Genomic DNA, 26,040 nt, shown 5'->3' with positions numbered 1-26,040 from the left:
CCAGGTGTGGAGAGCGGAAAACCGACTCATTTCACCGTGTTGACTAAAGGAGCAGGTAAAGCACCGCTGGACGTTACCTTCTCCTCTCCCGTGAAAGACTTTGACATCATCGATAACTACGACTACTCTCAGACTGTCAAGTACACACCTGCACAACAGGTACATCAGATTATTTCTAGTGCTTTTTATATTTTGGCAAAACCGAACACTTAAGGTTCGTCATGTCAGAGTGTCACAGATCTTGCAAACTGTCCAAAGTCATGATGGTAAATGAACATAGTGCTTTTAGTGTTTGTTCCAGAGTAAATGATCAGTTTCTTTGCAGGGGGAGATGACAATCGTGGTGAAGTTTGGAGGCGACCCCATTGCCAAGAGCCCCTTCACAGTTGGAGTCGCTGCACCACTGGACCTCAGCAAAGTCACTGTGGATAACATGGATGGAAGTAAGCTGACTTCCTCTTCTGTTAACTTCCTCAACTGTTTAGAAAAGTTCTCTGGCAAAGAAAGAACACAAGTTATATCTTAAAAATAAATACAAGATTTTGTTTTTCTGACATGAGCAGTAAAGCATAACAAATGACTGCTTATGCTTCTGCAAAAAAAGAATATCTGCAGATTTGCTGTTGGTTCTTTTATAACATGCAAGGAACTTCAGGATGGTTCCTTCCCATTTCTGGTACATGAGTCGTTTGGTTTTGTGTTTTGTTTTTCTTTTGTTTTTGCTTCCAGGGTCTAATGAGAATTGATGAGTACTTTTCATCGGAGATGAAATCAAAGTTAAGCATTGTACAAATGTTTGACTGTAATTAAAGTTACAGTGACAGTCAACAGAAATTGTACAAGAGTGATCTGGATGTTGAGCTCCCGTTCTATCAGTCATCAGTTTTAGTGTTTGTTTTTTTGTTTTTTGGCAGTTTGGCTCTTTTGCCATCAGAATTGTTGTCTAAAGGCAAAGAAAGATGCCCAACGGATTTACTTTACCAAATGGACCATCCCAGCCTTGCCGTAATGGTCTATTTGATTCACCTTTTATTGTTTATTTTATTTTCACTTGCTAAATACGGGACAGACTTGACTGGGGAAAGAAAGAGGGGAAGAAAAACAGCGGAGAAGAGGGACGGGGATGAAGGGCAAAAAACAAAAACCAACAAAATAAGCAGACAAAAAATACATATATCGATCACCTGTTGAGAATGAAAAAAGAAAATGAGCAGAAGAAAAAAGAAGAGCAATACAATAAACAACATCGCAATGATGTATGGGAATATAACGGTAAATATTAAACATTGTGCAGCACGTAAGATTGACAGCGCACATTGTGCTTTGAGCTGGGAGCCAAAAAGGGTGTCGTTTGTGTGTGTGAGCACCCGTGTGTACACCTGTGAGCATGAGCGCGCTTGTATTTAAAAGGTTCCTTCATGTAATGATCTGCTAGAGGGTGTGGGGGGGCCACAGCCCCGTCCTCCAGGGCATGAAGCAGGTATGGAGGAGAGCAAGACTCCAGACATCCAGAGGCCCCCAGAACACAAGAGACCAAGGAAGCCCAACAGAGGGGCAGCCGCGCCACTGTCCCAGAAAGAGCTGAGGAGAGTCCCAGATGAGGGCTCACTCAGCAGCCACGGAGCAGAAGCCAGGGGGAGTTACAGTGATGTGCCCGTGAGCTCCGCCGGCAGCCAGCTGTGCCAGAGTGACCGAGCCCCGGGCCGAGAGGCCGAGGGCACCCCACCCCCCGAAGTGGCCCGAGCGAGCCCCAGGCTCCAGGCCATAAGCAGCCACCAAGGAGTGAGCCGGTGTGTACCCGGGCGCCCACCCCCGGACACAAAGAACCACCAATGCACTGATGTCTGAGGGCGTCTGTCAGGGGAAGTGGTGGGGGGAGATAGGCCTCCATACCTTAGAGGGCCTGAAACCAGTTTTGGTGTTAACAGAAAGTTTCTAGGTACTTCAGGAGCAGCCACTTATAAGTGACTAATGTCTTTCAGGAGTGGAGGTTAACCAGGAACAGCAGTTCATGGTGGACACAAAGGGTGCTGGAGGTCAAGGTCACCTGGTGGTAGAACTGGTGAGTGTCAGAGAAACCTCATATTGACCTGTGTGGGGAAAAATATAACTGTTAGTAAGAGTCAGTCTTTTTATTAAGGTTGGATAAGGAAAATACTTTTTCCAAAAATTTTAAATTCTGGAAAATCTGTTTTCTTTCTGCATATGTGGTGTTAGCTGAGTCCCAGTCAGCAGGCAGTACCTTGTAAAGTTGAGCCTCAGCCCGGTAAAGCAGATGTCAGTTTGGTCCGTTACACCCCCACAAAGGAGGGAGTGTATGCTGTTAACGTGTCTTATGATGGACACCCCATCCCAGGAAGCCCCTTTCCTGTGGAGGCCCACCTGCCTCCAGACCCCAGCAAGGTAATATCAGTTTGTTCTGTAAGCTGACAATTTTACTTGGTCTGTTTTAACATGTTAGACACCTCTATGATTAATAATGCGTTACATCTTGTTTTAGGTGAAAGCCTTCGGTCCTGGTCTGAAGGGAGGCTTAGTGGGGAACCTGGCTGAGTTCACAATCGACACCAAAGGTGCCGGCACTGGAGGTCTGGGGCTGACGGTGGAGGGGCCGACCGAGGCCAAGATCGAATGTTCAGATAATGGCGATGGGACCTGCTCAGTCTCCTACCTGCCCACAGAGCCTGGAGACTACCTGGTTAACATCCTGTTTGAGAATGTCCACATCCCCGGATCGCCATTCAGAGCTGACATCCAGATGCCCTTTGACCCCTCCAAGGTGGTTGCCTCAGGATCGGGCCTGAAGAGAGCCAAGGTGAGTCTGCAGGGGGAGTGAAATCTGGATGAGTGCAACAAATATGCTGCTACAACACTGCTTCTGAATTTCTCTGCAGCTCAGAATTTTGGCTCGTTAATCTTAAATTTGTAAAGTTAGCTGCTCTTTTATGTGGTGATCTCTGGGTTTCAGTAGGAATGCAGAACCACCTCCTCCTCCCCACTTCACCCAGTAATATGTTCCAGTCTTTGTTGTAGCAGCATTTTCCAGTCTTAGTGGGAGTTTCCGTCATATTGCGCAAAAATCTTCATAGCTTTTGACTGTATGGTGTAATTTCCTCCACTGGGTGTGTTACAAGCAGCGAGAAATGTGACAAATTGACCTGCACTTGATCCATGATGGCAGCCTTTCCTGCTTTTCTTACAGCCAGTGGATTCATTCCTCTGTTTAGGGAAGGTGTGTGTGAAGTGGTGACTTCTGAAAAGTAGTGCCAGTCAAAATGTGTGACTAACTAGGGAATGAAAAAGGGTGTCCCACATGAACTGAGACACCCGGTCAGCCAATATGTATGTAAATGGTAAATGGCCTGTATTTATATAGCGCTTTTCTAGTCCCTAAGGACCCCAAAGCGCTTTACATATCCAGTCATCCACCCATTCACCCACACGCACCCATGTGGTGGACTCTGCTGAAATGCAGCCAGGAAGAAATTTTCAAGTTCCTCAGAATTTATTCATGCAATAGGCACAAGTTCAGTTTTTCATTGTTCGAAAGTTGTGCTGCTTTTTAAGTTCCTTAATCTCATCTCATCCTGTCCTGTGTCTGCTTTAGAGTCTGACTCATCCTTTAAAATACTCTCCTGTCCTGAAAGTCATAAAGTCTGATCCATGTTACTGTCTCTTCAGGTTGGGGAAACCAGTGTTGTAAATGTGGACTGCTCTCAAGCTGGACCGGGTGAACTCAGCCTGGAGGCTGCGCTAGATTCACCCCCAAGCAGCCCTACTGGTTCAGGCCTGGGCTCAGGTAACTATTTAATTCAGTCATATAAAAGTTATACATGTTCAAAAGCACATTTAAAAAGCTGTATTCAAATAAAGGCAGAGCCAGCCATTATTCACTGTTTATGAAAATTGGGATTTAGAGACTTAAAAGAATACTTGATGATCAGTTATTTCAAGTGAAGAAAGTTTCCATTTCGTCCCCTTTGCTTCTTTAACATGCCTCACCAGGGGGTAAGTGTAGAGCTTATTTAATATCATGAAATATGGCTGGAAAGCTGTCGTTTGGCTTTGTCAACAGACATGTTCATTGGTGAGATTTTGTATGTTTAAACTCCAGGTTTTCTGTTTTAAAGCAAAAAATTTTGGTGGTTCTCCATGTAGCACAAATTCTAATTTCATATTCCAGGTGCAAAAGCGAAGACTGAGATTGTGGATAACAAAGACGGGACCTACACGGTGACCTACATCCCTCTGACTTCTGGCATGTACACCCTGCTGCTGAAGTATGGAGGAAAGACGGTCCCTGGTTTCCCTGCTAAGGTGATGGCGGACCCTGCTGTGGACACCTCCAAAGTCAAAGTGTTTGGACCTGGAGTGGAGGGACAAGGTACAGTATATATTTAGTTTGATACAAATCCAGTTTAGGAAGAATAATTAAATGAGTGGTGTTCAAGTTGAGCAGTACTGTTTATTTTTTCCTGTTTGGTTTCTTTTGCTTTGCATTATCCTGCACAGTTGAATATTATACAAGTTAGAAGTCATAGAAAGTGAATTATACAACTTAATAGCATTCGCTACAGTGGTTAATGAACCTAATATGATCATCCCAAGCACACGGCTGAGTACATAAGCTCCACCCACCTGCTTATGTTTAATTGAGGGGCAGCCAATCACAAAACAGTTTTTTAAATAGGGTGGCCTTACAGGGGGAGGAGATAAAATGGCTTATGTCAGACTGGGTTTAATTGAGAGACTCCACTATTGTGCTGAACTTTGAAGTGTTAATATTCAATGCTTCTCTTCATTTTTTGTGAATTGAAGAATTTTGCGTTGAGGGACTGTGTGTATTTTATGTAGTATAGTTTTTAAATCCCTTTGTGATATCGGGGTAATTTCCAACTTGATAAAACTCCTTCATAAGTCAACAGGTAGAGATGACTTGACAGCCTGAGTAAGTTTGGTGATGATCAAAAAAACCTCTTGTGCCCAGTCAGAGTTCTGCTTAAAACACGCCTTCCTCTGTTTCCCTCCCTCCAGCTGTTTTCAGAGAAGCCACCACAGAGTTCACAGTGGATGCTCGTTCTCTGACCCGGCGGGGTGGCGACCACATAAAGGCGGCGGTCAAGAACCCGTCTGGAGCTCTGACAGACTGTGTGGTTACAGACAAGGCCGATGGCACCTACTGTGTCGAGTACACTCCTTTTGAAAATGGTAACGCATCCAGTCAGAACTGAACTGCTCAACATAAAACCTTTTTGTTGTGAAGTCCGTTTCATTTGTGTCAATCTTTATTTTAGGCGTCCACAGCGTCCAGGTTCTGTATGATGACACTCCAGTTCCCAATAGCCCATTCAGGGTTTCTGTGTCAGAGGGATGTGACCCGAGCAGGGTGGTGGCTACTGGCCCCGGGCTGGAACAAGGCCTGACTGACCAGCCCAACAACTTCAACATCTTCACCAGGTACTGCTGGGCAATAAAGTATGCACATATATCCTTATAAATAAGGAGCAATAAAGTAGATAACTGTATGAGTCAGTAAAGATTATAGTTAACTGACAGAAAACTGAAACTACACTTTTACAGGGAATATTTAATTTAAGACTCTTTGGTTATATTTTTAAATGCACCATGTGTGACGAGGCATTATGCCTTTTTGTTTCAGTCTTTTTTTCCTTTTTTTTTTTTTTTTTTTTTTTTTTAAGCCAATACAAACAAAAGGTAAACATTCTGTCATTTGCGCACAACATTTGTGCGCAAATGACAAAATTGGCAATCAAATCATGTAAATCATCCTGTATCATCTGCAAACATTTGAACATTTTGGTAGATAATTAAAGTACAAATAATTTGGATGTGGTGTTCCTTCAGAGGGGCAGGTATTGGTGGCCTTGGCATCACTGTGGAGGGTCCATCAGAGTCTAAGATGTCTTGCACAGACAACAAAGATGGCAGCTGCAGTGTGGAGTACATTCCCTTCACACCAGGAAACTACGACGTCAACATCACCTATGGAGGAGAACACATCCCTGGTGAGATGATCTTTTTTTATTTTTATTAATTTGGTTCCCTTACTAGCATAATAAGCTGTAGCACAGGGGATGGTTAAACCTGTAAAGCGTGCAGGAAAAACCCTACCTTTTAAAAATGGAAAGACAAGCATTCAGAAACAGTTCAGAGTAAACCAGGTGAGGTGTTTCAGGCATGTCCACGCTGGACACAGAACACGCTGGAAAGATTATTTCTCTGAGCTAGTTTAGGGAACACCTCAGCATCCTGAAGAGTTTGAGTTTAACAACCCTTGTAGTTTATAAAACAACTTTCTTTGAGTGTATTTCATCTTAAGACCTTTAGCTTAGACTGCTGCCCTTGCAACTCAAAGTTGGATAAGGAGTGAATGGAGAAGGCATTTCATTTGTTTGAGACAATTTTCAACTGCAAGTTAATCACATTTGAGTCTTTTGTGTGTGAGTTGGTTAAAATGGGGTGGAAAGATCAGTATTTCTGGACCACAGTGGAGCTCTGTGGCATAGATAAACAGGAACTGGATCCAGATGGTTTGGGTCAGTTTTCTGAGATTTGTTGACAACAGAAAGAGAGAAGAATTTAATCAGACTTAATTCTGGTAATGTGAGAAGGCTCATGAATGGAGGAGGAATGGTTCTCATCAACATGAAAAACAGGAATAAACTAATTTAGCACAGCTTCACTAAGCTGTTTCACATGCGTTCATCTCTTAAAGATCTTTAATGTCACTTTAATAACACTTTGTTGCCTTTTCTCTCATTTGTACCTATAAACAGATGCTAATGATAAAAGGTGCAGTTAATGTTTAGTTGACATTACAAAAATGCTGTTATTGGTTGTTTGAAGACATGTTGAGGGTTTTGGCTTAATGTTTTAAAGATGTCACAGTTTTAAATTTCTTCGACTGTGGTCTGAAAAGTTCTCATGTTTCTTTGTTTGACAACTTTTATGCGATGACTTTGTTTCTGCAGAGTCATTCAGCAGATACTGCAGCACTGTTATCTCTGTAACTTTGCATTTGTGGAGTGATTCACAGACATGTTGTCAGACAGTTATCCAGTATCTAGGAGTGCATTTTATTAGCATTTATTAAGAGGTGGCTTCACTCTGCACATCTGTCTACATGTCTGTGATGTCTCTGCTGCATGTGCTACAAACATTAAAGTGTCAAACAGCACGCTCTGCTACGAGTCTTGCTAGTTGTGTTTACACCTAATTTATTTTTCTGTACTTAGGGAGTCCATTTAAGGTCCCAGTTAAGGATGTGGTGGACTCTAGTAAGGTCAAAGTTTCTGGTCCTGGAGTGGCGTCAGGAGTCAGGGCCAATATCCCGCAATCCTTCACAGTGGACTGCAGGAAGGCCGGCGTGGCGCCCCTGGCTGTGGCAGTCGCTGCTCCCAAAGGCATTGCAGAGCCTGCGGAAGTGACTGATAATGGAGACGGGACTCACACAGTGTCCTACACGCCGTCTGTGGAGGGACCGTACTCGGTGGCTGTAAAATATGCTGAGGAGGACGTCCCACACAGGTACACAGCTGTAGCAGTACAGCAGCAGAAGGAGTTGGGCAACTTTGTGAAAATGTATACATTTGATTTGTTCTGGTTTGTTTTAATTGAACTGCTGACACCTCAAATGATGGACTTAAGCTAAATTTAAGATTATATGAAACTACAGTGACTGATTATCCAGAAAAAAATGCATGCAAAGCAGACCTTTTGAGTCGATTCACTCTAACAGCCAGAGGTGAACACTGTATTACTCTATCGCTGGTAATTTTTGTCCCTTTGATATCTGCTTGCTGTTGTGGTTCATACCGTTGATCAGTCTTTACTGTCTCTGATCTTTCAGTCCCTTCAAGTTTCGGGTTCTGCCCACTCACGATGCCAGCAAAGTACGAGCCAGCGGCCCCGGGCTGACCAGCGGCGTCCCCGCCAGCTTCCCCGTTGAGTTCAATATCGACGCTAAAGATGCTGGCCAAGGCCAACTGAGCGTGCTCATCACGGTCAGTATCACACACATAAGCATACACACACTAAAGTCGACCCCACACAGATTGTTATTCACTTCCTTCCTCTTCAGGACCAGGATGGCAAACCTAAGCAGCCCAGGATCCATGACAACGGTGATGGTACATACCGGGTATCATACATCCCTGACCGTGCTGGCCGGTACACCATCGTTATAAAATATGGTGGCGATGACATCCCAGCATCACCTTACAGAGTCCGTGCCACAGCAACTGGTGATGCCAGCAAGTGCACCGTGACCGGTATGTGATCGGAGTCTGACAGAAGGAATCTCATTTATTTTTAGGAGTCTGATTAATTCACAACGTGTACTTCTCCCAGGTTCGGGCGTGGGTCCCACTGTGGCCATTGGTGAGGAGCTGAGTCTGGTGGTGAATGCAAAGGGTGCTGGTAAAGGGAAAGTGAGCTGTGTGGTGGTTCAGCCCGATGGCACAGAGGTGGAGGCCGAGGTGCTGGAGAATGAAGATGGCACCTTTGACATCTTCTACACTGCGCCAGCTCCTGGCAACTACGTCATCTACGTCCGCTTTGGAGGGGAAAACATCCCACGCAGTCCCTTCAAAGTCACGGTGAGAAGAGAACGCATATTAGACAAACACTTTGAAAGCAGATGTCGCGGTCATCCAGAGTATCAAACATGTCCTTGTACACTGATTAACCTCATCTTAGTTTGACTGTTTGTTTTGTTTCTTTGATTTTCCTGCTCGTTGTATTGGGCCTTTCATCGTCTTTCCTTGTTTGTGTGGGAGGGATCATTTTCTCCACAAAGTCATGTCACAGTGGAAGAAATTTTATTTGAACTGATGCGTATTTCAGTCTTAAAGCAGCTGTCTTTAGGCTGCACAGACAGATAAATGGTATTTCTTGAACTCTGATGTGATCAGATGTGAAGACTACATTTTAAGTGGATTTAAAAAAAATGGGTTGGCTTTTGTGCTTACAGCCAGAGCCTGCCCAGACCATATCAGGGATATCTGACATCATATCAGATGGTGTTTAGAGCAGTCTGATGCCTAAATTTTTGGCTGGACAATAAAGGCCGAATGCACAATGGTTCTGCTTTAGAGAAACTTGCATAACTAATTAGAAATAAATATCCTGAAAAGGTCCTCAAAAATGGAGGGCAAAAAAAATATAGGAAATTGATGCTATTCTTCTCTTATATTCCTAAAAAGTTTATTCCAGCCTGATAAGTGGGTGGAAATATGAGAACTTGATGTAATTTCTTAATGTTAAGGACAGAACACGTAAGATGTTTCTAGCCATTAATGGAAACTGCTGGTGGTGATCGCAGGTGTTTGCTTTCCACTCCAAACATAACTATGGACTTTGTGTAAAGAGACTCCCACATGTGTGTGAGATGTGTTAATCCTTACTGTCATGTCACCAGGCTACTGATGAGGTACCCATGATGAAAGGGCAGACATCTCTACAGCAACGGGCCGCTCCCCCTGGGGCTGGCTTCAAGCCATGGGTACCCCATTACACACACTTACACATGTTTTTAAGCCCTTCAGCAGATCGTTAGTGTCCTTTGGAGACATCTGATTCCAACTTTATTCTGCAGCAGAACAATTGGCCTTAAACTGGGGTTAGAAACATTAATTGGTTCATGATTTGAATAATAATGGTAATGGGGAGGGTTACATCTTACCAGTTTGGGCATAATCACTGACTCTAGTCTTTATTCGAGTGAGCTGCAAAAGAAATCAGATGTTTTAGAAGCTCTTTGGAGGTGCAGGTCTGTCAGTAAGCTTATAGACACAGATATTGCAATGTTCTTCAGCTCACCTGAGCGCTGTACTAAGTTATTCAAGCAGGGATCTTTCTATTATCTGGATTCCTTTAGCCTCATATTGGATCAGCGGTCACATGAAACTGGATATCCACTCACTCAGTTAACCCACACGTCATGACTTTTTCTACTAAAAATGATCACCATGTTCCTTTTATGATGCAAGATAATATACAATTGTAATTATAGTTGATACTGATAAATCTGTTGACAGCTGAGAGCTTTCATCCTTTGGAATAGGCTTTATTCTTAAGACCTGTCCATTTTCATGTGACCGCTTAGTCTGATCACTCTGTCAGGATGGCTTGAACCAGATAAGAGAGAAATCCTGGGAATGTTGAACCTGCCTTGTAGTACAGGCCCCAGGGTTGGTTAAGGCTGTGCTGCAGTGTGTGGTTTAGGTCGTCTTTTTCACTGTTTGGAGGACAGTATTTATAGAACACACTTTATATTCCCACACACCCTCTCTGTTGCGGGTGAATGGCTGCTGGTTGAACACTTAACTTCTCTCTCACTGCACTCCTTAGTGTATTCACTCAAACACTTTCTTTCCTCCATGCCATCGTTCACAAACCACCATCTGTGTGCGAGATGCATTGCACAAAGGTGTTGTGGTGGTAACCTTTGCTCCTCTTCTTTCTTGGTGCACTCTTCATCACTGTGGCTGCATCAGTCACCCCATCATCACAGTCATCCACCTCTTCCTTCCTCATCCTTCCTTCATTGCACAACTCCTTTTCAGGATGCCCTTGTGTGGGCGGGGCTTGGAGGCAGCATGCTTGCATTTCAGGTTGCTGAGAACATTTTATTTTATTTTTTTTCCCCCCTCACTGACATGCTAAAGTCTGTCTTTGTGCCTGTCTTGTATTCAGGTGAAGTCTGAAAGCTACCAGCTAGATGGTACGAGCGTTAACGGCAGTGGCTTCAGACCTTTCGACATGGTGATTCCTTTCGCACTCAGGAAGGGAGAAATCACCGGTAAGGAAGAAAGGGATGGATGGTCTCAGTGAATTTGTGCTTATTTGAGGTGTTGAGAGACACAAGGTTTTATCATAACAAAAAAAAGCACCAGCAATTCTAGAAAAATTTTCATAAGTTATTTAAAACTTCACTGCACACGGTAAGTGATTAAACACAAGAAATGCAATTTATTCAGATCAGCAGAGGCTGAGGACACATTTTCAGCTTTCTGGGTTTCTCTGCGGTACAAAACCTGCATACTCTGCCACCTGCAGCAGTATTTTTTTTTTTTTGTGTGAATCGACAGATGTGAGTAACCAGTAAATTGAAATGTGGATGAGACATTCATGGGTTAATATAATCAGTTTAGTTATTAGAAATGACAGTCTGTACAAACTAATATGTTAAAGGGGATCAGAGTTTAAGACACTGACCAATAAATGGACAGTCTGACTCTTCCATTATAAAAATGGCTAATCAAGAAACTTCTCTTACAGGTGAGGTGTTGATGCCTTCAGGTAAATCCGCTCAGCCTCTAATCACAGACAACCTGGATGGGACGGTCACAGTGCAGTACTCTCCTACTGAGGCCGGTCTGCACGAGATGCACATCAAATACAACGGCACACACATCCCAGGTAAACACACACTCGTGTGACATTAGCACCATGATTAGAACCCTTATAGTGATAACTACTGAGCTTGCTCCTCACAGGGGCCTCGGTTTGTCAGGATAAATCTTGGTGGGGTGTATGAATTGAGTTCTGAAGTGGCTGGTTGGGTTTACTGAGGGCTCATGAATTTCACAGTATTATTACTACTGCAAACTTAGTTTGCTGTAATTAGGTTCACTCTGTGTTGCAGAATCTCCCCTTCAGTTCTATGTGAATCACGCCAGCAGTCCCAACGTCACAGCTTACGGTCCTGGTCTGAGTTATGGTGTCGCCAACAAGTTGGCTACCTTCACAGTCTTCACAGAGGACGCCTCTGAAGGTACGGGTTATACATTTTATTTTTCATTATTTAACAGTCTGTTTTGACTCAGTTCAGTCTCGCTGACCAAGCCCGTCTCTCTCTCCAGGAGGTCTGGACCTGGCTATCGAGGGTCCGTCCAAAGCAGAGATCAGCTGTGTGGACAACAAAGACGGGACCTGCACTGTCAGCTACCTGCCCACGCTGCCAGGAGACTACAACATCCTGGTCAAATACAATGACGAGCACATTGCTGGCAGCCCGTTCACTGCCAGGATTACCGGTCAGGCACCAATGCACAATATTAGTACTGTAAATTGTCTACCAGTGTAGCTTGTTAGCTCACTTGTTTAAAAAAAGTTGAGCTTGTTTAAACAAGTGATTATTTTGCTACTGATGTAGACATGAAATCAGATTTTTTTTTTAAACATTAAAGAAATGGGTTTTTACAGTTCTCGTCTCAATAATTTAGCCACTGTAGTCTACACTGGGTTTGCTATATTTTGTCATCTAACACTTTACCTTCTTACTTCTGTTCGTCTTTCAGAGGACAACCAGCGGCGCTCTCAGGTCAAACTGGGCTCGGCTGCAGATTTCTCTCTGGACATCAATGAGACGGACCTCAGCCTGCTCAGCGCCAGCATCAGGTCGCCCTCTGGACGTGACGAGCCCTGCTTGCTGAAGAGGATGGCCAACAACCACATCGGTAAGATCCACAAAGGCACATTTGAAACAAATGAGTACAACATTTACCGAAATTGCTCCTCTCACCTTCAACTCTTTTCTCCTCCTCACAGGTATCTCCTTCATCCCCCGGGAAGTGGGCGAGCACCAGGTCAGCATCCTGAAGAATGGTCGTCATGTCGCCAACAGTCCCATCACCATCATGGTCGTCCAGTCTGAGATTGGCGACGCCAGTCGAGTCAAAGCTCACGGTGACGGCCTCGTCCAGGGAACCACCTTCAGCAACTCGAGCTTTATAGTCGACACGCGGGAGGCAGGTCAGTGTCAGCCTGTTCTAAACAATGCATTTATTTTCTAATATAAACTCAAAATTCTTCCTTTGAAGCACTAATAATAATGACATCAATGCCAATGATGGCGATCTGTTTCCAGGTTATGGCGGTCTGGCTCTGTCCATTGAAGGTCCCAGTAAAGTAGACATCCAAACAGGGGACATGGAGGACGGGACCTGTAGAGTCACTTACTGTCCGACCGAACCTGGAAACTACATCGTCTCAATCCGCTTCGCTGAGGAGCACGTGCCAGGTAGAGAGGAGCAAAAGTAGCTGAAAAACAGTTTGTTCAGTGTTCTAATGAAGCGTGCAACTTAACGAACGTGTGGCGTCAACAGGAAGTCCGTTCACAGTGAGGGTGACGGGTGAGGGTCGTATTCGGGAGAGCATCACCAGACGACAGAAGGCGGCGTCTGTCGCCAGTGTCGGGAGTGTGTGCGACCTCAGCCTAAAGATACCAGGTACACAGACGTTTGGTGACTATGTTCATGATGTTGCGTGTGTGTAACACAAACTTCAGGAAAAATAGAACCAAATGGATTTTTTTTTTGTTTTGGGCCGTCTCTCTAAGTAGATCAGAGCTGCTCTCTGTCTGAAACTCCAGCTTTTCCCAGTTTTCCTCGCTGCTGCTCTGTAGTCTGTAGTCTCTTTGACATTTAACTTTTCTTATTTCCCTGTTCTATCATTCCCTTTCTATGAGAACTTTTCACTCATCTTATTTCCTGTCTGCCTTTTATCTTTCATCGATCTTTTACTTTTTTTCTTCTCTCTTGTCAATCATGTCTCTCCTTCTCCTCAGCTTCTCCTCGTTTCCTCCTCTACTGCCTTGTTCCCTTCTCCTACCCCTCAATCCTTTCCCTTCCTCTGTATGCTCTCTTCCTCATCTTTTTCCTCCAGTGAGCTGGTTCCTCCTCGTCCTGTCTCGGCAGCTCCTTTCTCACACCACCTACCGCTCCTACTGCTCTCTCTGGTGGTCTGGAAGATCCAGCGTTCCCATGACTCAATCCTCTGCTGCTACCCGGAATCAGAACCTGTCTCCTGGCTGTGTCCGGCTAGTCTCTGGCCTCTCCGGTCTGGTGCTGGCAGGGGGAGCCAGAGCAGTGAGGGGTGTTTGGGTTGTTGATGCCCCCTATTTGGGACGCAGTGCTAGGGTGGAGGGTGCGTTGTAAAACTAGCTTTAACTGCTTTATTTTTTTTAAGTGGGCATGAAAGATTCCACTTCATCTTTTATCAGTTTGTTTTGATACAGTAATTTTTCTGCATCACACACGCAACAAGGGAGTGCTTGGCTGCTCCTACCTACAGCAGCACCAATATAAGATTAGGGGAACTTTAGTTTTTATTTTTGTGTTATGATATTGATAAAGACAACTGGTTAAAGATGTATAAAAGCAACCCTTGTGACCCTCAAGGTAGGTGTTCTTGGGTAACTTGCACGGTTGCATTTGATCAGTAAGTTGTGAACTGGATGGTAAAGTTTGCACTGTGCAAGCAACCTCGCAGTTGTTCACTGTATGAAGGACCTTGTGTTACTTCTGATTATGTCTCTTGGAGGTCGTAGCACAGTTTAATTTGAGTTAAATTTCCTTAAACCTCCCTTTTCCTTTTCTCATTTGCCATGCCTGTCCTTACGGTCACAGCAACCGGTTCTGGTATGTTTCAGCTTTAATTTGATCTGAATAACAAATAAAATGACGAACTCATGAATGATCATGTGGTGAATCAGTCAACAAATGTAAATGTATAAATGTCTCCTTCCTCTCTTCTCAGCGATCGACATGCAGGACGTCACTGCTGAGGTCACCTCCCCCTCTGGAGCCAGTCAGCCAGCAGAGCTCGTGGCCACGGGTAACGACGCCTACTGTGTGCGCTTCGTGCCCACTGAGATGGGCGTGCACAGCGTGAGCGTCAAGTACAGGGGCGTGCACGTGCCAGGCAGCCCCTTCCAGTTCACTGTGGGGCCGCTGGGTGAGGGCGGGGCTGGCAAGGTGAGGGCCGGAGGTCCAGGACTGGAGGGAGCACTGGCAGGAGAGCCAGGTACGCACAGAACACCGGATCCAAAAGTCTGTCCATTAAATGTCAAAATTAAAGAAACTCATCCTGTTCCTCTGTGCCACAGGCAACACTGTTGTCAAAAAAAGGTTCACACAGTGCTACATTGGTTTTTACACAAGTACTTTTAAAATGTGGACTGATGGAGAAGGATCTGTGCCTTGTGAATTTTCAGTTTTCTTGTATCTTTTCACCAGCTGAATTCACGATCTGGACGAGAGAGGCAGGAGCTGGTGGTCTGTCGGTTGCCGTGGAGGGACCCAGCAGGGCTGAGATCTCCTTCGATGACCGCAAGGACGGATCCTGCGGCATTTCTTATGTCGCTCAGGAGCCTGGTAGATGATTCACACACGCTCACGCTTTACCTGCTGGCTGTTTGCTGATGTGTTAGACTGAGTTTCCTTCTTCCCGCCTCCTTTTCCAGGTGATTATGAGGTTTCGGTGAAGTTTAACGACCAGCACATACCCGACAGCCCCTACCTGGTTCCTGTTGTCGCTCCAGTGAACGACGCCCGTCGCCTCTCTGTTGCAGGTCTTCAGGTGAGGCACGAGGAGACACCTCCACACCCAGCCTGCCCTGCTTGATTAAAGGGTGCTGATGAGGCAGTTGCATAAAAATGTGACTTCATTACCAAAGCAAGGGCTCGAATGGTTTGGGCTGTTAATCATTGATTTTAAATTGGATTCAAAGCGACATCTTAAACAGCCCGAGTCAGTCGATCCTCAACAGCTGCACAGATACTCAAGTTAAACTAAAGTTCTTTATGCAACTGCTCTCATGGATATGACCGCAGCCAGGCAAACGCATACAGTTTCCACTTTGACTAAAAAAAGGGTTCAGTCCGCTTTAGGTTCACTTGGTGTCTTGAGTGGGTTTACTCATTTTAGTTTAGCTCTTATTAATTGTTTGAAAGTGTTCAGTTTTTAGTATTTAATGTAATTATAATACAGGTGTGGGTTTGTCAGGTGTGGACTTTTAGATACTACAGTATAAACATGGTAATTGGGGTTTGAATGGCAGACATCCCAGCAAAACTTCCAGATGCTTGTTGGGTTGAAGGACTTTATCATGTAGACGATGAAGAAATTTCTTTTATAAATTGAGTTTTATGTGCATTTTATCTTAAGGGTGGCCACTGTTTCACAGGTTTGTACTAGATTTATTATGTAAAGTAAAAAGCTCTTTCGAGTGGCTGAGTTTGGGTACCTGTGGTCAGGAAGTCGTCCGTGCAGTTTTGCCTGGCTCTGGTCATCCCTCGCTTTGTCTGGTGTGGAACTGTTGGTGTTTCTCTTGTGTTTCATTTAAAGGCTTTTAACAGTACAATCATCTGTTTCATCAGCTCCTGGGTGTCCCAGCTGCAGCAGACAGACTTCCTTGTGTCTTCTTAGAGACTGTAGTTTGTTTTTGTCTATCGCTTGAGACATTCTTCTGCTCTGAGTCTGCATTATTTATGTTTGTTCATTTTGGCTCTTGCAGTTCAGACAGAAGATAAAGATCTCGGTTCTTAATGAGAATAATGAATCACTGCTGTAAGACCAAGGAGATGGAAACACTTTAAACCAAAAAGTAGATCAGCTTTATGACATTTTTTCCTCATAAGGCAAGGCAAGTTTATTTGTATAGCACAATTCAACAACAAGGTGATTCAAAGTGCTTTACAGAGACATTAGAAACAATAAGACTAATCTACTGACAGTCTAACCCTTCTGAGTCTGTCTGCTGGAGTTGCACTAAGTGGAGCTCAGGTAAGAGTAGAGCAGAGGATATGCACTGAAGTTATTTGTCTTTAGCACTCTGATCTTCAAAAACCAGAGTGTATGTGTTTAAGATGTTTTTCCTGTTCGTCAAATGTCCGTCCTGTACACTGACTTTGTGCGAAACCGACAGGAGTCTGGTCTGAAGGTGAATCACCCAGCATCCTTTGCGGTGCGTCTAAATGGAGCCAAAGGCAAGATGGATGCCAAAGTCCACAGTCCCTCTGGAGCTCTGGAGAAGTGTGTCGTCACAGAGCTGGAAAGAGGTGTGTGTGTGTGTGTGTGTGTGTGTGTGTGTGTGTGTGTGCCTGTTTTTGTTGGGGTTTTTTTGTTTGTTTTTTGTTGTTGTTTATTTTTTTTTAATTGTAAAGGTGATTTCCAGAGGATTTATGGAAACTTCAATAAGAACAAAGGCACATACTATGAAATCGCTGCAGCTAACAGACCCTTCTGTACTGTCTTCTAGACAAGTACGCTATCCGGTTCATCCCCAGGGAGAATGGCGTCCACACCATTGATGTCAAATTCAATGGCTCTCACATCCCGGGAAGTCCTTTCCAGGTCCGAGTCGGGGAACCAGGACAGACTGGAGAGCCTGGTTTGGTTTCAGCATACGGATCAGGACTGGAGAGAGGAACAACAGGTGAGTAACTGTTTTACCTGCTGCAGCCTTAAATTTTTCACTTCATAACTGCTGTGAGCCTGTTTAGAGCATAAAGTTGAGCAAAGTTCAGTGTGATTTATCCACTGCTCTGTTTTACCAGCTTGGAGTTGTTCAACAAAACATCACTTCTTAAATCTTGCAGGTACCCAGTCAGAGTTCATCATTAACAACACTAAGGCAGGCCCCGGGTCCTTGGCTGTGACCATCGAGGGCCCGTCAAAAGTAAAGATGGACTGTCAGGAGGTTCCCGAAGGCTACAAGGTGCAGTACACTCCCATGGCACCTGGAAACTACCTGATCAGCATTAAATACGGAGGCCCAAACCACATCACTGGGAGTCCCTTCAAGGCCAAAGTCACAGGTAAAATGCTGCTCTTAGTTAAAGCTGGTTACAAATGTTCCGTGATTCAGATTTGGATCACTTTTCAAGTTCATCCAAGCCCAAATTCTGGTTTTAAAGCAATATAAACTGCTGGATCGAAAACTGCAGACTTCACATAACCTCTCTGGCAGTGGTTCATAACAAGAAATGGCTGTTGAATCTGCCTGCACCACATGGTAAAGTTAAACTTTTTTCCTGCCTTTCAGGTCCTCGCCTTGTGAATGTAACAAACGCCAGCGAGACATCAACCCTGACACTGGATCCGGCAATTCGGGCATCCAGCAGCTTCACGCAGAGCGCCATGCCCAAGCTGGGTGACTCCGATGCCAGCAAGGTGGTGAGCCGAGGAGCTGGCCTGAGCAAGGGCTTTGTGGGCCAGAGGAGCAACTTCACTGTCGACTGCAGCAAAGCAGGTACGGAGGAACTGCATGTAGAAGCCATCTTTTAAGAGAATAACTTAAGTATTTCCTTTCAGTGCACAGGTTAAAACTCACAAAGATGAAAAGTCACATATTTAAAGATTAATTTGCTATCATACATGTTCTTCTACCTCCTCCCAGGTAAGAACATGCTTTTGGTGGGTGTGCACGGCCCACAGGTCCCCTGTGATGAGGTGCTGGTCAAACACATGGGCAACCTGCAGTACAACGTCAGCTACGTGCTGAAGGAACGGGGCAACTACATCCTGGTGGTCAAGTGGGGTGAGGACCACATCCCGGGCTCCCCCTTCCACGTCGCCGTCCCCTGATGAGCCAAGAAACTTTCCGTCTCTCCTCCGGCACCATTTTGCATCCCCATTTGAGTTAAGACACATTAGCTGCACTACAAATAACTGTCCAGTGAACAAGCTGCTGAGCAACGTTTTCTCTGCTAACTTTGTTTTCAGCTCAAATCAGATGATTTTTGAGGATTTTCTGAAGCAACTCATTTACATTTTGAAATGTTTCTCCTTGATATAGAACAATGTCAGAATTAAAAAAAAAAACATTAGAGAAAATAAATGCACCACTGAGTAGAGACTTTGAACTCTTAGACACTTTTCTGGTAGTGAATCATTGAAGGGGAATGGTAGATGTACTCTAGTTTACTAGATTGAACTGACTGAAGGTTAAAAGATCTAAAATCTGTCGATTTTAAAACTGCCCTGCAATTTTCAATTGGCTCATTTTGCACTTGAATTTTTATCCTAGATTCGTGAATTAACGTTTGCTGGTTTTACACAGGTAGTTAATGCACCTGCACATCAGCTGGTATTGAACTGAATATGTTAAGTTTGAAGTGAAACGAGTAGATCCGAAGCTTTTAAATACCTATGTGCAAAAAGATATATGCATAACTGGAATTTCACCTTGACATGAGGTTTCCTATAGTTTAAATGCACGATGAAGAGAATATGCTACTGGTTTAGCTGGGAACCGGGCAGTTATCACCACGTCTGTGCAGAACCTTTCCTCAACAAAATTACTGAACCACTGTGATGGAAAAAAGAAAAGTGATCATCTCAAAAAAGGAGAACTGGATTTGTCTTTGAGTTGTTTTTTTTTTTGTGTCCGTGTCATTAATTTACTCCAAGACAAACTAAACTGTCAAACTGTACGCCAACTACTGATGTTTAATGTTTCTTGCGCCTAAACTAGCTGCCAGAGTCCCACGTGTACTAAAGGTTGCCATAACGAGTCAATGATTGTTTAAGATGCCTTCACACTACTGTTTCCTGCACTGTTCAACAGACTACTTAATTATGTGCTGGAGTTTAGATGTCCTCCTGTCTTCTCGCTTGTTTCTTCTTGTATTTTCATACGAGCAGATCTGACTCAGTTTTGATTGAAAACAGATCTAAGATGGAAAATTAAAGGCCAGAACTTTAGTTTTTGTGTAAATCTGAAAATCTACATGAATTTAATGTTGCCTTATCACTGCTACTTTTGATACTTAAGAGATGAAAGTTGTGGGGTTCTTTTGTTTTTTGTTTGTGGGTTTAAGGGGAAACTTCTCATTTTGTATTGGGGAATTGGTGTTTTAATGTGAAACTAAACCCTCAGATATGATGTACATTTGATAATTAAAATAAAGAACAGTTAGAATGTCAGAGTTAAGTGTTTCATTTCATTGATGTCATGTCTCCAGCTGTCTTCCAGTTTTATTGGATTGGCACACAATGCAAGTGGAAAGCTGCCTTTTATTTGGCAGGCAGGAGTTTTTACAACTGTCTTTAGTGCCAAATGTTGGTGTGCCTCATTTTGTATAGCAGGATTATGGTGCCATGATTTGTGCTGGAGTGACCAGAGTGGGCAGGATTAGAAATGAATAGAGGAGCAAGAGAAAAATCTATTATTTACATTGGGTTTTAAGTTTAAATTTTATCGACGCACCTATTAATTCCTCATTGTAGCATAAATTCTCTGATTGTACTCTGTCAATATCCCATAATCCACTAATTTTTCATAAACGGGATCCTCTTTCCTCAATATGTCACATGCTGTCACAAAAAATAGCTGAAAAATATATTTTAGTATTTTTGGACCAATCACAAATTAAGTACGTACTTTAAAATATCCTTTCCACCCAGAGCTAAAGAAATCCCTGCATAATGACCTTCATCTATCCAGTGCCATTTAAAGGTAAAGACTTAGTTTACAAGAAGCACATTATTGTACTTTAAAGGTAAGAGCAGAAAATCTCATTGTTTCGGGTATTATGGAAATTGCTTGGTGAGTGGTGTTTTTATTTCCCTCTTCTATTAAAAACCCATCTGTGCCTGTTGGAGCTAATGTTTGATGTGATAGTGGGGGGGCCTTAATATAAAAAATAAAGACCCACCCACCTTCACTTGATGGCAAAGGTAATTAACTATACACATTTCAGAAATCTTGGTTCTTTATTAGGAAATAATTGAAGCATGTTTCTGCCTTTATATTGTTTGACAATTTGTGTAGCACATCTTATGCAGTGATTGTTGTTACTTACATGGCAACCACAGTTCTATTGTGCCTAAGGATCGTCTCAAACTGCTAAAGCAATATTTGTGGAAAAAAAATAACAGCTGTGTTAAAGGCATCATGAACAAGTTTGAAGCAAACGCACTGCCAGGAATGTCAAGTTTTAGTTTTCTAACTTTCTCCCACATTGGATGTACTATTAACGCGCTCTGATCAACTGACAGTACCTCGCAATCACTGTTAAACATTAAATAAGTGACACATCTACCATCTAAATATTTTTCGCAGTTGTTGGTTAACAAAACGCACCTTTGTTCTCGTTAAACTGCAATCTGTAGCTGGTTATCCAAACCAGAAATTTCTTCTTCCTCTGAGAAAAGCACAAGCAGTGCGAGAGAGAAGCTTCAGCTTAAAGACCGAAGACCGACACAGAGACGACGACAAGGAAAACCTGTGTTTTCAGCTTCTCTCTGAGAAAAGATGTCTTTCCAGTCCGAGGAGGATCTTTCCTGCCCCGTCTGCCATGATATCTTTAGGGATCCCATTTTCCTGTCATGCAGCCACAGCTTCTGCAAGATGTGTCTGAAGGACTGGTGGGCACAGAAGCTGGAACAGCAGTGCCCAGTCTGTAAGAATATATCTGAACAGAGTGACCCACCCTGTAACTTGGTCCTAAAGAACCACGCTGAGGCCTACTTGCAGGAGAGAGATCAGAGTGCTTCAGTGGAGTCTGAGGTTTTGTGCAGTCTGCACTTTGAGAAACTCAAACTCTTTTGTCTGGACCATCAGGAGCCAGCCTGTGTCATCTGTCGTGATTCGAGAGCACACGTCGACCACAAGTTCAAACCCATTGATGAGGCTGTGCAGGATCACAAGAAAGCGCTTCAGAAATCTCTGGAACCATTACAGGACAAACTGAAGGTCTTACAAAAAGTGCAAGAAAACTTTGATATAACACAGCAACGCATAAAATTCCAAGATCAACACACAGAGAAACAAATCAAGGAGCAGTTTAAGAAGTTTCACCAGTTTCTACACGAGGAAGAGAAGGTCAGGCTCACCGCTTTGAAGAAGGAAGAGCAAGAGAAGAGTCAGAAGATGAAGGAGAAGACTGCGGCTTTGAGCAGAGAGATGCCATCTCTTTTACAAACAATAGGAGCTGCAGAGGAAGTGCTGAGAGCTGAAGATGTCTCATTCCTGCAGAACTACAGCGCTACACTGAAAAGTGTCAAGCAGTATTCCTTAACGGATGATCCACCGCTGGTCTCAGAAGCTCTTATAGATATGGCTAAGCACCTGGGAAACCTGACTTACAACATCTGGAACAAGATGAAGGGGGTGGTTTTTTACGCTCCTGGGACTCCAAACGCTGGTCATCCAGAACGCTCCGTCTCCGAAGATCTGACCAGTGAGAGGCACCAGTCTCCTGACAAGCCAGAAAGGTATCCAATTTTTCTGTCTACAGGAATTCCCACTAAAGGGTGTGGTGGACTCCAGTAAGGTCAATATTCCTGAGAATACTAACAAAAAATCTACTGGGTTTGGGATTTAGGAGAAAAATACAAATGACTGATAGTGTTAGGATACTATTATTACCTGCTTTGATGACTTAATTCTCACTGGGTTTAATCTGATGTGGGCCATCTGATGATCTACGTTTTGGGCCTTTTTTAGTATTGGATGAAGTACATAGTCCTGTCTTTTCTTCTTTGTACATTTTATTTTGAGGTGGGTTAAAATTCACTTTCTTTTTTTTATTCAGCACCTTTCAAAATTAGACACAGTAAAAAGTTCAGCATCAGAATCTTTTTGTGTGTGATAATGAATAACTAATTTAGAGGTTGTGCTTCTGATTTGTCTATTCAACGATCAAATGAAGGCGACAGTGCAAAGGTAAAACCCTCTTAACAGGAAGAACCTTCCTGCAGAACCAGGCTCAGGGAGGGGCAGCCATCTGGTGTGACTGGGTATGGGTAAGGGGAGGAAGACGGGACAAAAGACATGCTGTGGGAGAGAGCCAGAGATTAATAATAACTAATGATTAGATGTAGAGCGGGGTATAAACACAAGGTGAGTGAAGAAGAAACACGTAGACCTATTGGAGCGTAACTAAGGGAGGATTCAGGGTCACCTGATCACACCCTAACCATAAGCTTTGCCAAAAACAAAGTTTTATGCCCAATCTTAAAAGTAGAGAGGGTTTCTGTTTACCCAGTCCAATCTGAGAGCTGGCTCCACAGAGGTGGTGCCTGAAAGCTGAAGGGTCTGCCTCCAACTCTACTTATATTATTCTGGGAACAACAAGTAAGCCTGCGATGTGAGAGTAAAGTACTCTAATGGGGTGATATGGTACTATCAGGTCTTTAAGGTAAGATGAACACTGATTATTTGGGACCGTGTATGTGAGGAGATGGATTTTAAATAATATTCTGGATTTAAACGGACACCAGTAAAGAAATATCTCTTGCCAGTTGGCATAAACTGGTCAGATGGTTGTAGCTAAAATATCTGGGCATTTTCATATCTGGTTGCTGCTGTGGTTCATACTGTTGTGCCCTGAGAATCAGAGTCTGTGCTGATTGTCTCTGATCTTTCGGTCTCTTCAGGTTTTGGATTCTGTCCACTCACGATGCCAGCAAAGTACGAGCCAGCGGCCCTGGGCTGACTAGCAGTGTCTCTGCCACATTTCCTGCTGAGTTTAACATTGACGCTAAAGATGCTGGCCAGGGTGAACTGAGCGTGCTCGTCGTGGTCTGTATCAGACACACTTATATACATACGGTAAAACAGATATCACTTTAACTTCCATTCCTTCCTCTTCAGGACCAGGGTGGTAAAGATAAGCAGGCCAGCATCCATGACAACGGGGACGGTACATACCGGGTATCATACGTCCCCAACCGTGACGGCTGGTACACCATCATTATAAAATATGGAGGTGATGACATCCCAGCATCACCCTACAGAGTCCATGCCACATCAGCTGGTGCTGCCAGCATGTCCGCATTGAGTGGTATGTGACACAGTCTGACATCAAGCATCTCATCTTTTTACCAATTTGATTTATTTATAATGTGTCCTCCCCCAGGTCCTGACATGCATCCCACTTTGGCTTTTGGTGAGGAGATGTTTTTGTATCCCATTTCAGTGGCAGCACCGTTGGAAGAACACAGCCCTCATTTGTCGCACATTGTTGGGTTATATGGACTGCAGCAAGATCTGCAAAGTCCGCAATGGCCATGAAGCCCGCTAAAGCCAGAAGTGATTAACTGCTAAAGGGAATAGTCTGACTTTTACTTTAGAAAGACTTAAATTATTCCCATTAGTAACACAATTAAATCAATTAGCTAATGTAGTTATGAGACTAATCATTAAAGATTATATTGCTATATGAATGTTATTAAAAATGGGAAATGGTTGAATTTTTAAAAAATGATAATAACTTTATAAGGCATCTTTCTAAAGAAAGTTACAAGAGACAAAAGTAAAAGGAGATACAAATGAGTAATAAAGAGAATGAAAAATCAGCCAATTAAAGCTAATATAAAAAATAAATTACATTTAAAATGATCACTGAGACAAGATAATTTAAATAATTATGAAAGACAACAAATGCTCAAAGTGGAGGTGTGGAGGCACAGGAAAAGCCTGAAAGAGATACTGTTCCAAAGACAGGATTGTGGGATAGCAGAGCCTCGGCTGAGGACCTCAGGTTACGACCTGCTCGTACGATGTGAGGACATTTGAAATATACAGTGGCATGAGCCCAGATTGGACAGCAACATCAAATAAAATCTATTTTAGAAATTGATAGGTAGCCATTAATAAGTGTTGCTGTGAGTGTGTTGGACGCATCAGAACCAGTCATGATTATTCTGTCTTTTGCCCATTTAGCTGCAGGAAGTTCTATGGCATCCAGCGTTTAATTTATGGATACAGTACATTGAGTTTGGAAATGGTTCTAAAATTATCCAACAGAGTCTAGAGAGGGTATTTTCAAAAGAGGTTTTATGAGGTTTTTTTAAGTATTTAGCTACAATCTGTTAATTCTGTTGTTGTACATTTCATCCTACTTGTGCTCAAGCCTCTGTAATACAAACATGTCACGCTTGCCAAATGTTTTCTTGCATCTTGTTCTTTAAATATCGAATCCCAAATAAAGAAAATCTCTAAAGAAATCTCCTACAAAATGATCTTCATCCATCCAGTGCATTTTAGAGTTTAACATTTGATTTAGAGCAATGAATGTGTTTCCTGTGCAGTTTATGGAAAGATCATCACACTGCTTCACACTCACACACTGGTACTCTGGAAACAAGTGTCTATGGGTGATGTTTGACAGATATTCATTAGTCCATCTCCTCCCGACTTCCTCTGACATACTGAACTCTGTGCCACGTTTTCCCAGCATGCAGATCTTTTGGGACAAATTTTCCTGGTTGAAGTGTGGGGTGGGGGGACAGAGGTAAACTGTTTGAGGTAATATGGCTCTAGGCCTCTGAAATCATCTGAAATCATGGAGGCAAGGTGGTAAGTGTATGGGTTTTTAAAAAAATAAAATAAATGACATAACATTAATTACCTATAAAACTGTGTTTTATAGCAATCAGTAGATCTGCAGACATATATGAGATCAAGGAACAAACATTCAGACAGACTGAATATTTCACTGAGTTTACCATCTGGTACAGTACATTGTTTACCCCAACAAAATTTGTCCCTTGACAAATGACTCAATATTTGTAAGTCCTCTTTGAAGGCATCGTTTTGTGCTAGTTTAATAAGCACAAGGTCAGTTGTCAGTGTTCCTGTCATGGACATTTATGGGTTTTGCTGTTTTGTCTTTTTTGGCTAGTTGCTGAATTCCCTGGATTTGCTGCTGTATGCCATTGTGGAAATGTTTACGTTTGTCAGAATTTTTTTTCTCTTTCATTACTTTTGTTTGTGGTCCTTGTTTCATGGCCTGGGGTCAGTTTACCCACTGTTTTTTGAGTTTGTTTGGACCAAAATTAATACTGTAACCATAAAAAAAAAATTAAACTATAAATATTTTCAAATAATATAACTAAGCAGATCCACTCAGAAAACAAACCAAAAATCAAACTGAATTAAATTTTTTTTTGGATGGAATTCAAATAAAAGCCAATTAGAAAATACAAAACTGTAATAACTCTGCTGAGAACAAAGTTCTTCAAATATCCACTTCCACGCAAAACAAGGATACAACAAAATCATGAATGTTTTCCATCCTTCACGTGCATTTTGAAGATTAAGATTTGGGTTTGAGAACAGTGAAGTGATACTAAAAAAGGAGAACATCTCTTGTTTCATGCTGTCATACCTAGCTTTTGTGGAAATGGTTCACTAAGTGGTTAACCCGTGGAAGTGTCTTTGCTGATGAATGATTGCAATCCGACCGAGCGTGGCATGATCGGCGACATGGCCGTCTCCTGTGA

The 26,040-nt window shown here is 43.1% G+C and overlaps 2 protein-coding genes across 4 annotated transcripts in view; both read left to right on the top strand.

Annotated features, from left to right (window-relative positions):
* flnba (filamin B a) overlaps positions 1-19,734 on the top strand; it is a 63,719-nt gene extending 43,985 nt beyond the window's left edge. The window contains exons 19-49 of one of the 3 annotated variants that reach the window (XM_082534912.1): positions 5-159; positions 326-443; positions 1,983-2,062; positions 2,218-2,403; positions 2,501-2,815; positions 3,682-3,799; positions 4,184-4,384; positions 5,035-5,208; positions 5,295-5,457; positions 5,866-6,026; positions 7,257-7,548; positions 7,871-8,024; positions 8,102-8,291; positions 8,371-8,618; positions 9,440-9,523; positions 10,717-10,822; positions 11,302-11,442; positions 11,669-11,797; positions 11,886-12,059; positions 12,324-12,482; positions 12,574-12,777; positions 12,893-13,045; positions 13,131-13,253; positions 14,563-14,829; positions 15,042-15,179; positions 15,269-15,384; positions 16,733-16,865; positions 17,066-17,242; positions 17,406-17,624; positions 17,852-18,058; positions 18,206-19,734. In XM_082534912.1, the coding sequence (XP_082391038.1) occupies positions 5-159; positions 326-443; positions 1,983-2,062; positions 2,218-2,403; positions 2,501-2,815; positions 3,682-3,799; positions 4,184-4,384; positions 5,035-5,208; positions 5,295-5,457; positions 5,866-6,026; positions 7,257-7,548; positions 7,871-8,024; positions 8,102-8,291; positions 8,371-8,618; positions 9,440-9,523; positions 10,717-10,822; positions 11,302-11,442; positions 11,669-11,797; positions 11,886-12,059; positions 12,324-12,482; positions 12,574-12,777; positions 12,893-13,045; positions 13,131-13,253; positions 14,563-14,829; positions 15,042-15,179; positions 15,269-15,384; positions 16,733-16,865; positions 17,066-17,242; positions 17,406-17,624; positions 17,852-18,058; positions 18,206-18,393 (5,273 nt within the window). In that variant the 3' untranslated portion in view covers positions 18,394-19,734. Of the gene's footprint in view, positions 1-4; positions 160-325; positions 444-1,982; positions 2,063-2,217; positions 2,404-2,500; positions 2,816-3,681; positions 3,800-4,183; positions 4,385-5,034; positions 5,209-5,294; positions 5,458-5,865; positions 6,027-7,256; positions 7,549-7,870; positions 8,025-8,101; positions 8,292-8,370; positions 8,619-9,439; positions 9,524-10,716; positions 10,823-11,301; positions 11,443-11,668; positions 11,798-11,885; positions 12,060-12,323; positions 12,483-12,573; positions 12,778-12,892; positions 13,046-13,130; positions 13,254-14,432; positions 14,477-14,562; positions 14,830-15,041; positions 15,180-15,268; positions 15,385-16,732; positions 16,866-17,065; positions 17,243-17,405; positions 17,625-17,851; positions 18,059-18,205 lie in introns of those variants that run through there. The other 2 variants (XM_082534913.1, XM_082534914.1) reach the window with 2 other exon arrangements.
* A 1,202-nt stretch (positions 19,735-20,936) lies between these two features.
* On the top strand, positions 20,937-24,729 carry LOC309706921 (E3 ubiquitin-protein ligase TRIM35-like). Its single transcript, XM_082533922.1, has 4 exons — positions 20,937-22,026; positions 23,191-23,335; positions 23,408-23,597; positions 23,673-24,729. The coding sequence occupies exons 1-4, from the start codon at positions 21,065-21,067 to the stop codon at positions 23,825-23,827; spliced, it is 1,452 nt and encodes a 483-aa protein (XP_082390048.1). The 5' UTR covers positions 20,937-21,064; the 3' UTR covers positions 23,828-24,729.
* The last annotated feature ends 1,311 nt before the right edge of the window (positions 24,730-26,040 follow it).

Source organism: Aulonocara stuartgranti, assembly GCF_965226115.1.
Source record: "Aulonocara stuartgranti genome assembly, chromosome: 5".
Taxonomy (NCBI): Eukaryota; Metazoa; Chordata; class Actinopteri; order Cichliformes; family Cichlidae; genus Aulonocara; species Aulonocara stuartgranti.
Note: the sequence above shows the minus strand (reverse complement) of the source record. Positions and strands in the feature narration are given on the sequence as shown.

What these genes read in the sequence shown, in the direction of transcription:
- LOC309706921 (XM_082533922.1), top strand. Translation starts at nt 21,065, where the DNA reads ATGTCTTTCCAGTCCGAGGAGGATCTTTCCTGCCCCGTCTGCCATGAT. An exon ending in TCTCCTGACAAGCCAGAAAG is followed by an intron (nt 22,027 to 23,190) that starts GTATCCAATTTT and finishes CGGTCTCTTCAG; the next exon opens with GTTTTGGATTCTGTCCACTC. An exon ending in CAGCATGTCCGCATTGAGTG is followed by an intron (nt 23,598 to 23,672) that starts GTATGTGACACA and finishes GTCCTCCCCCAG; the next exon opens with GTCCTGACATGCATCCCACT.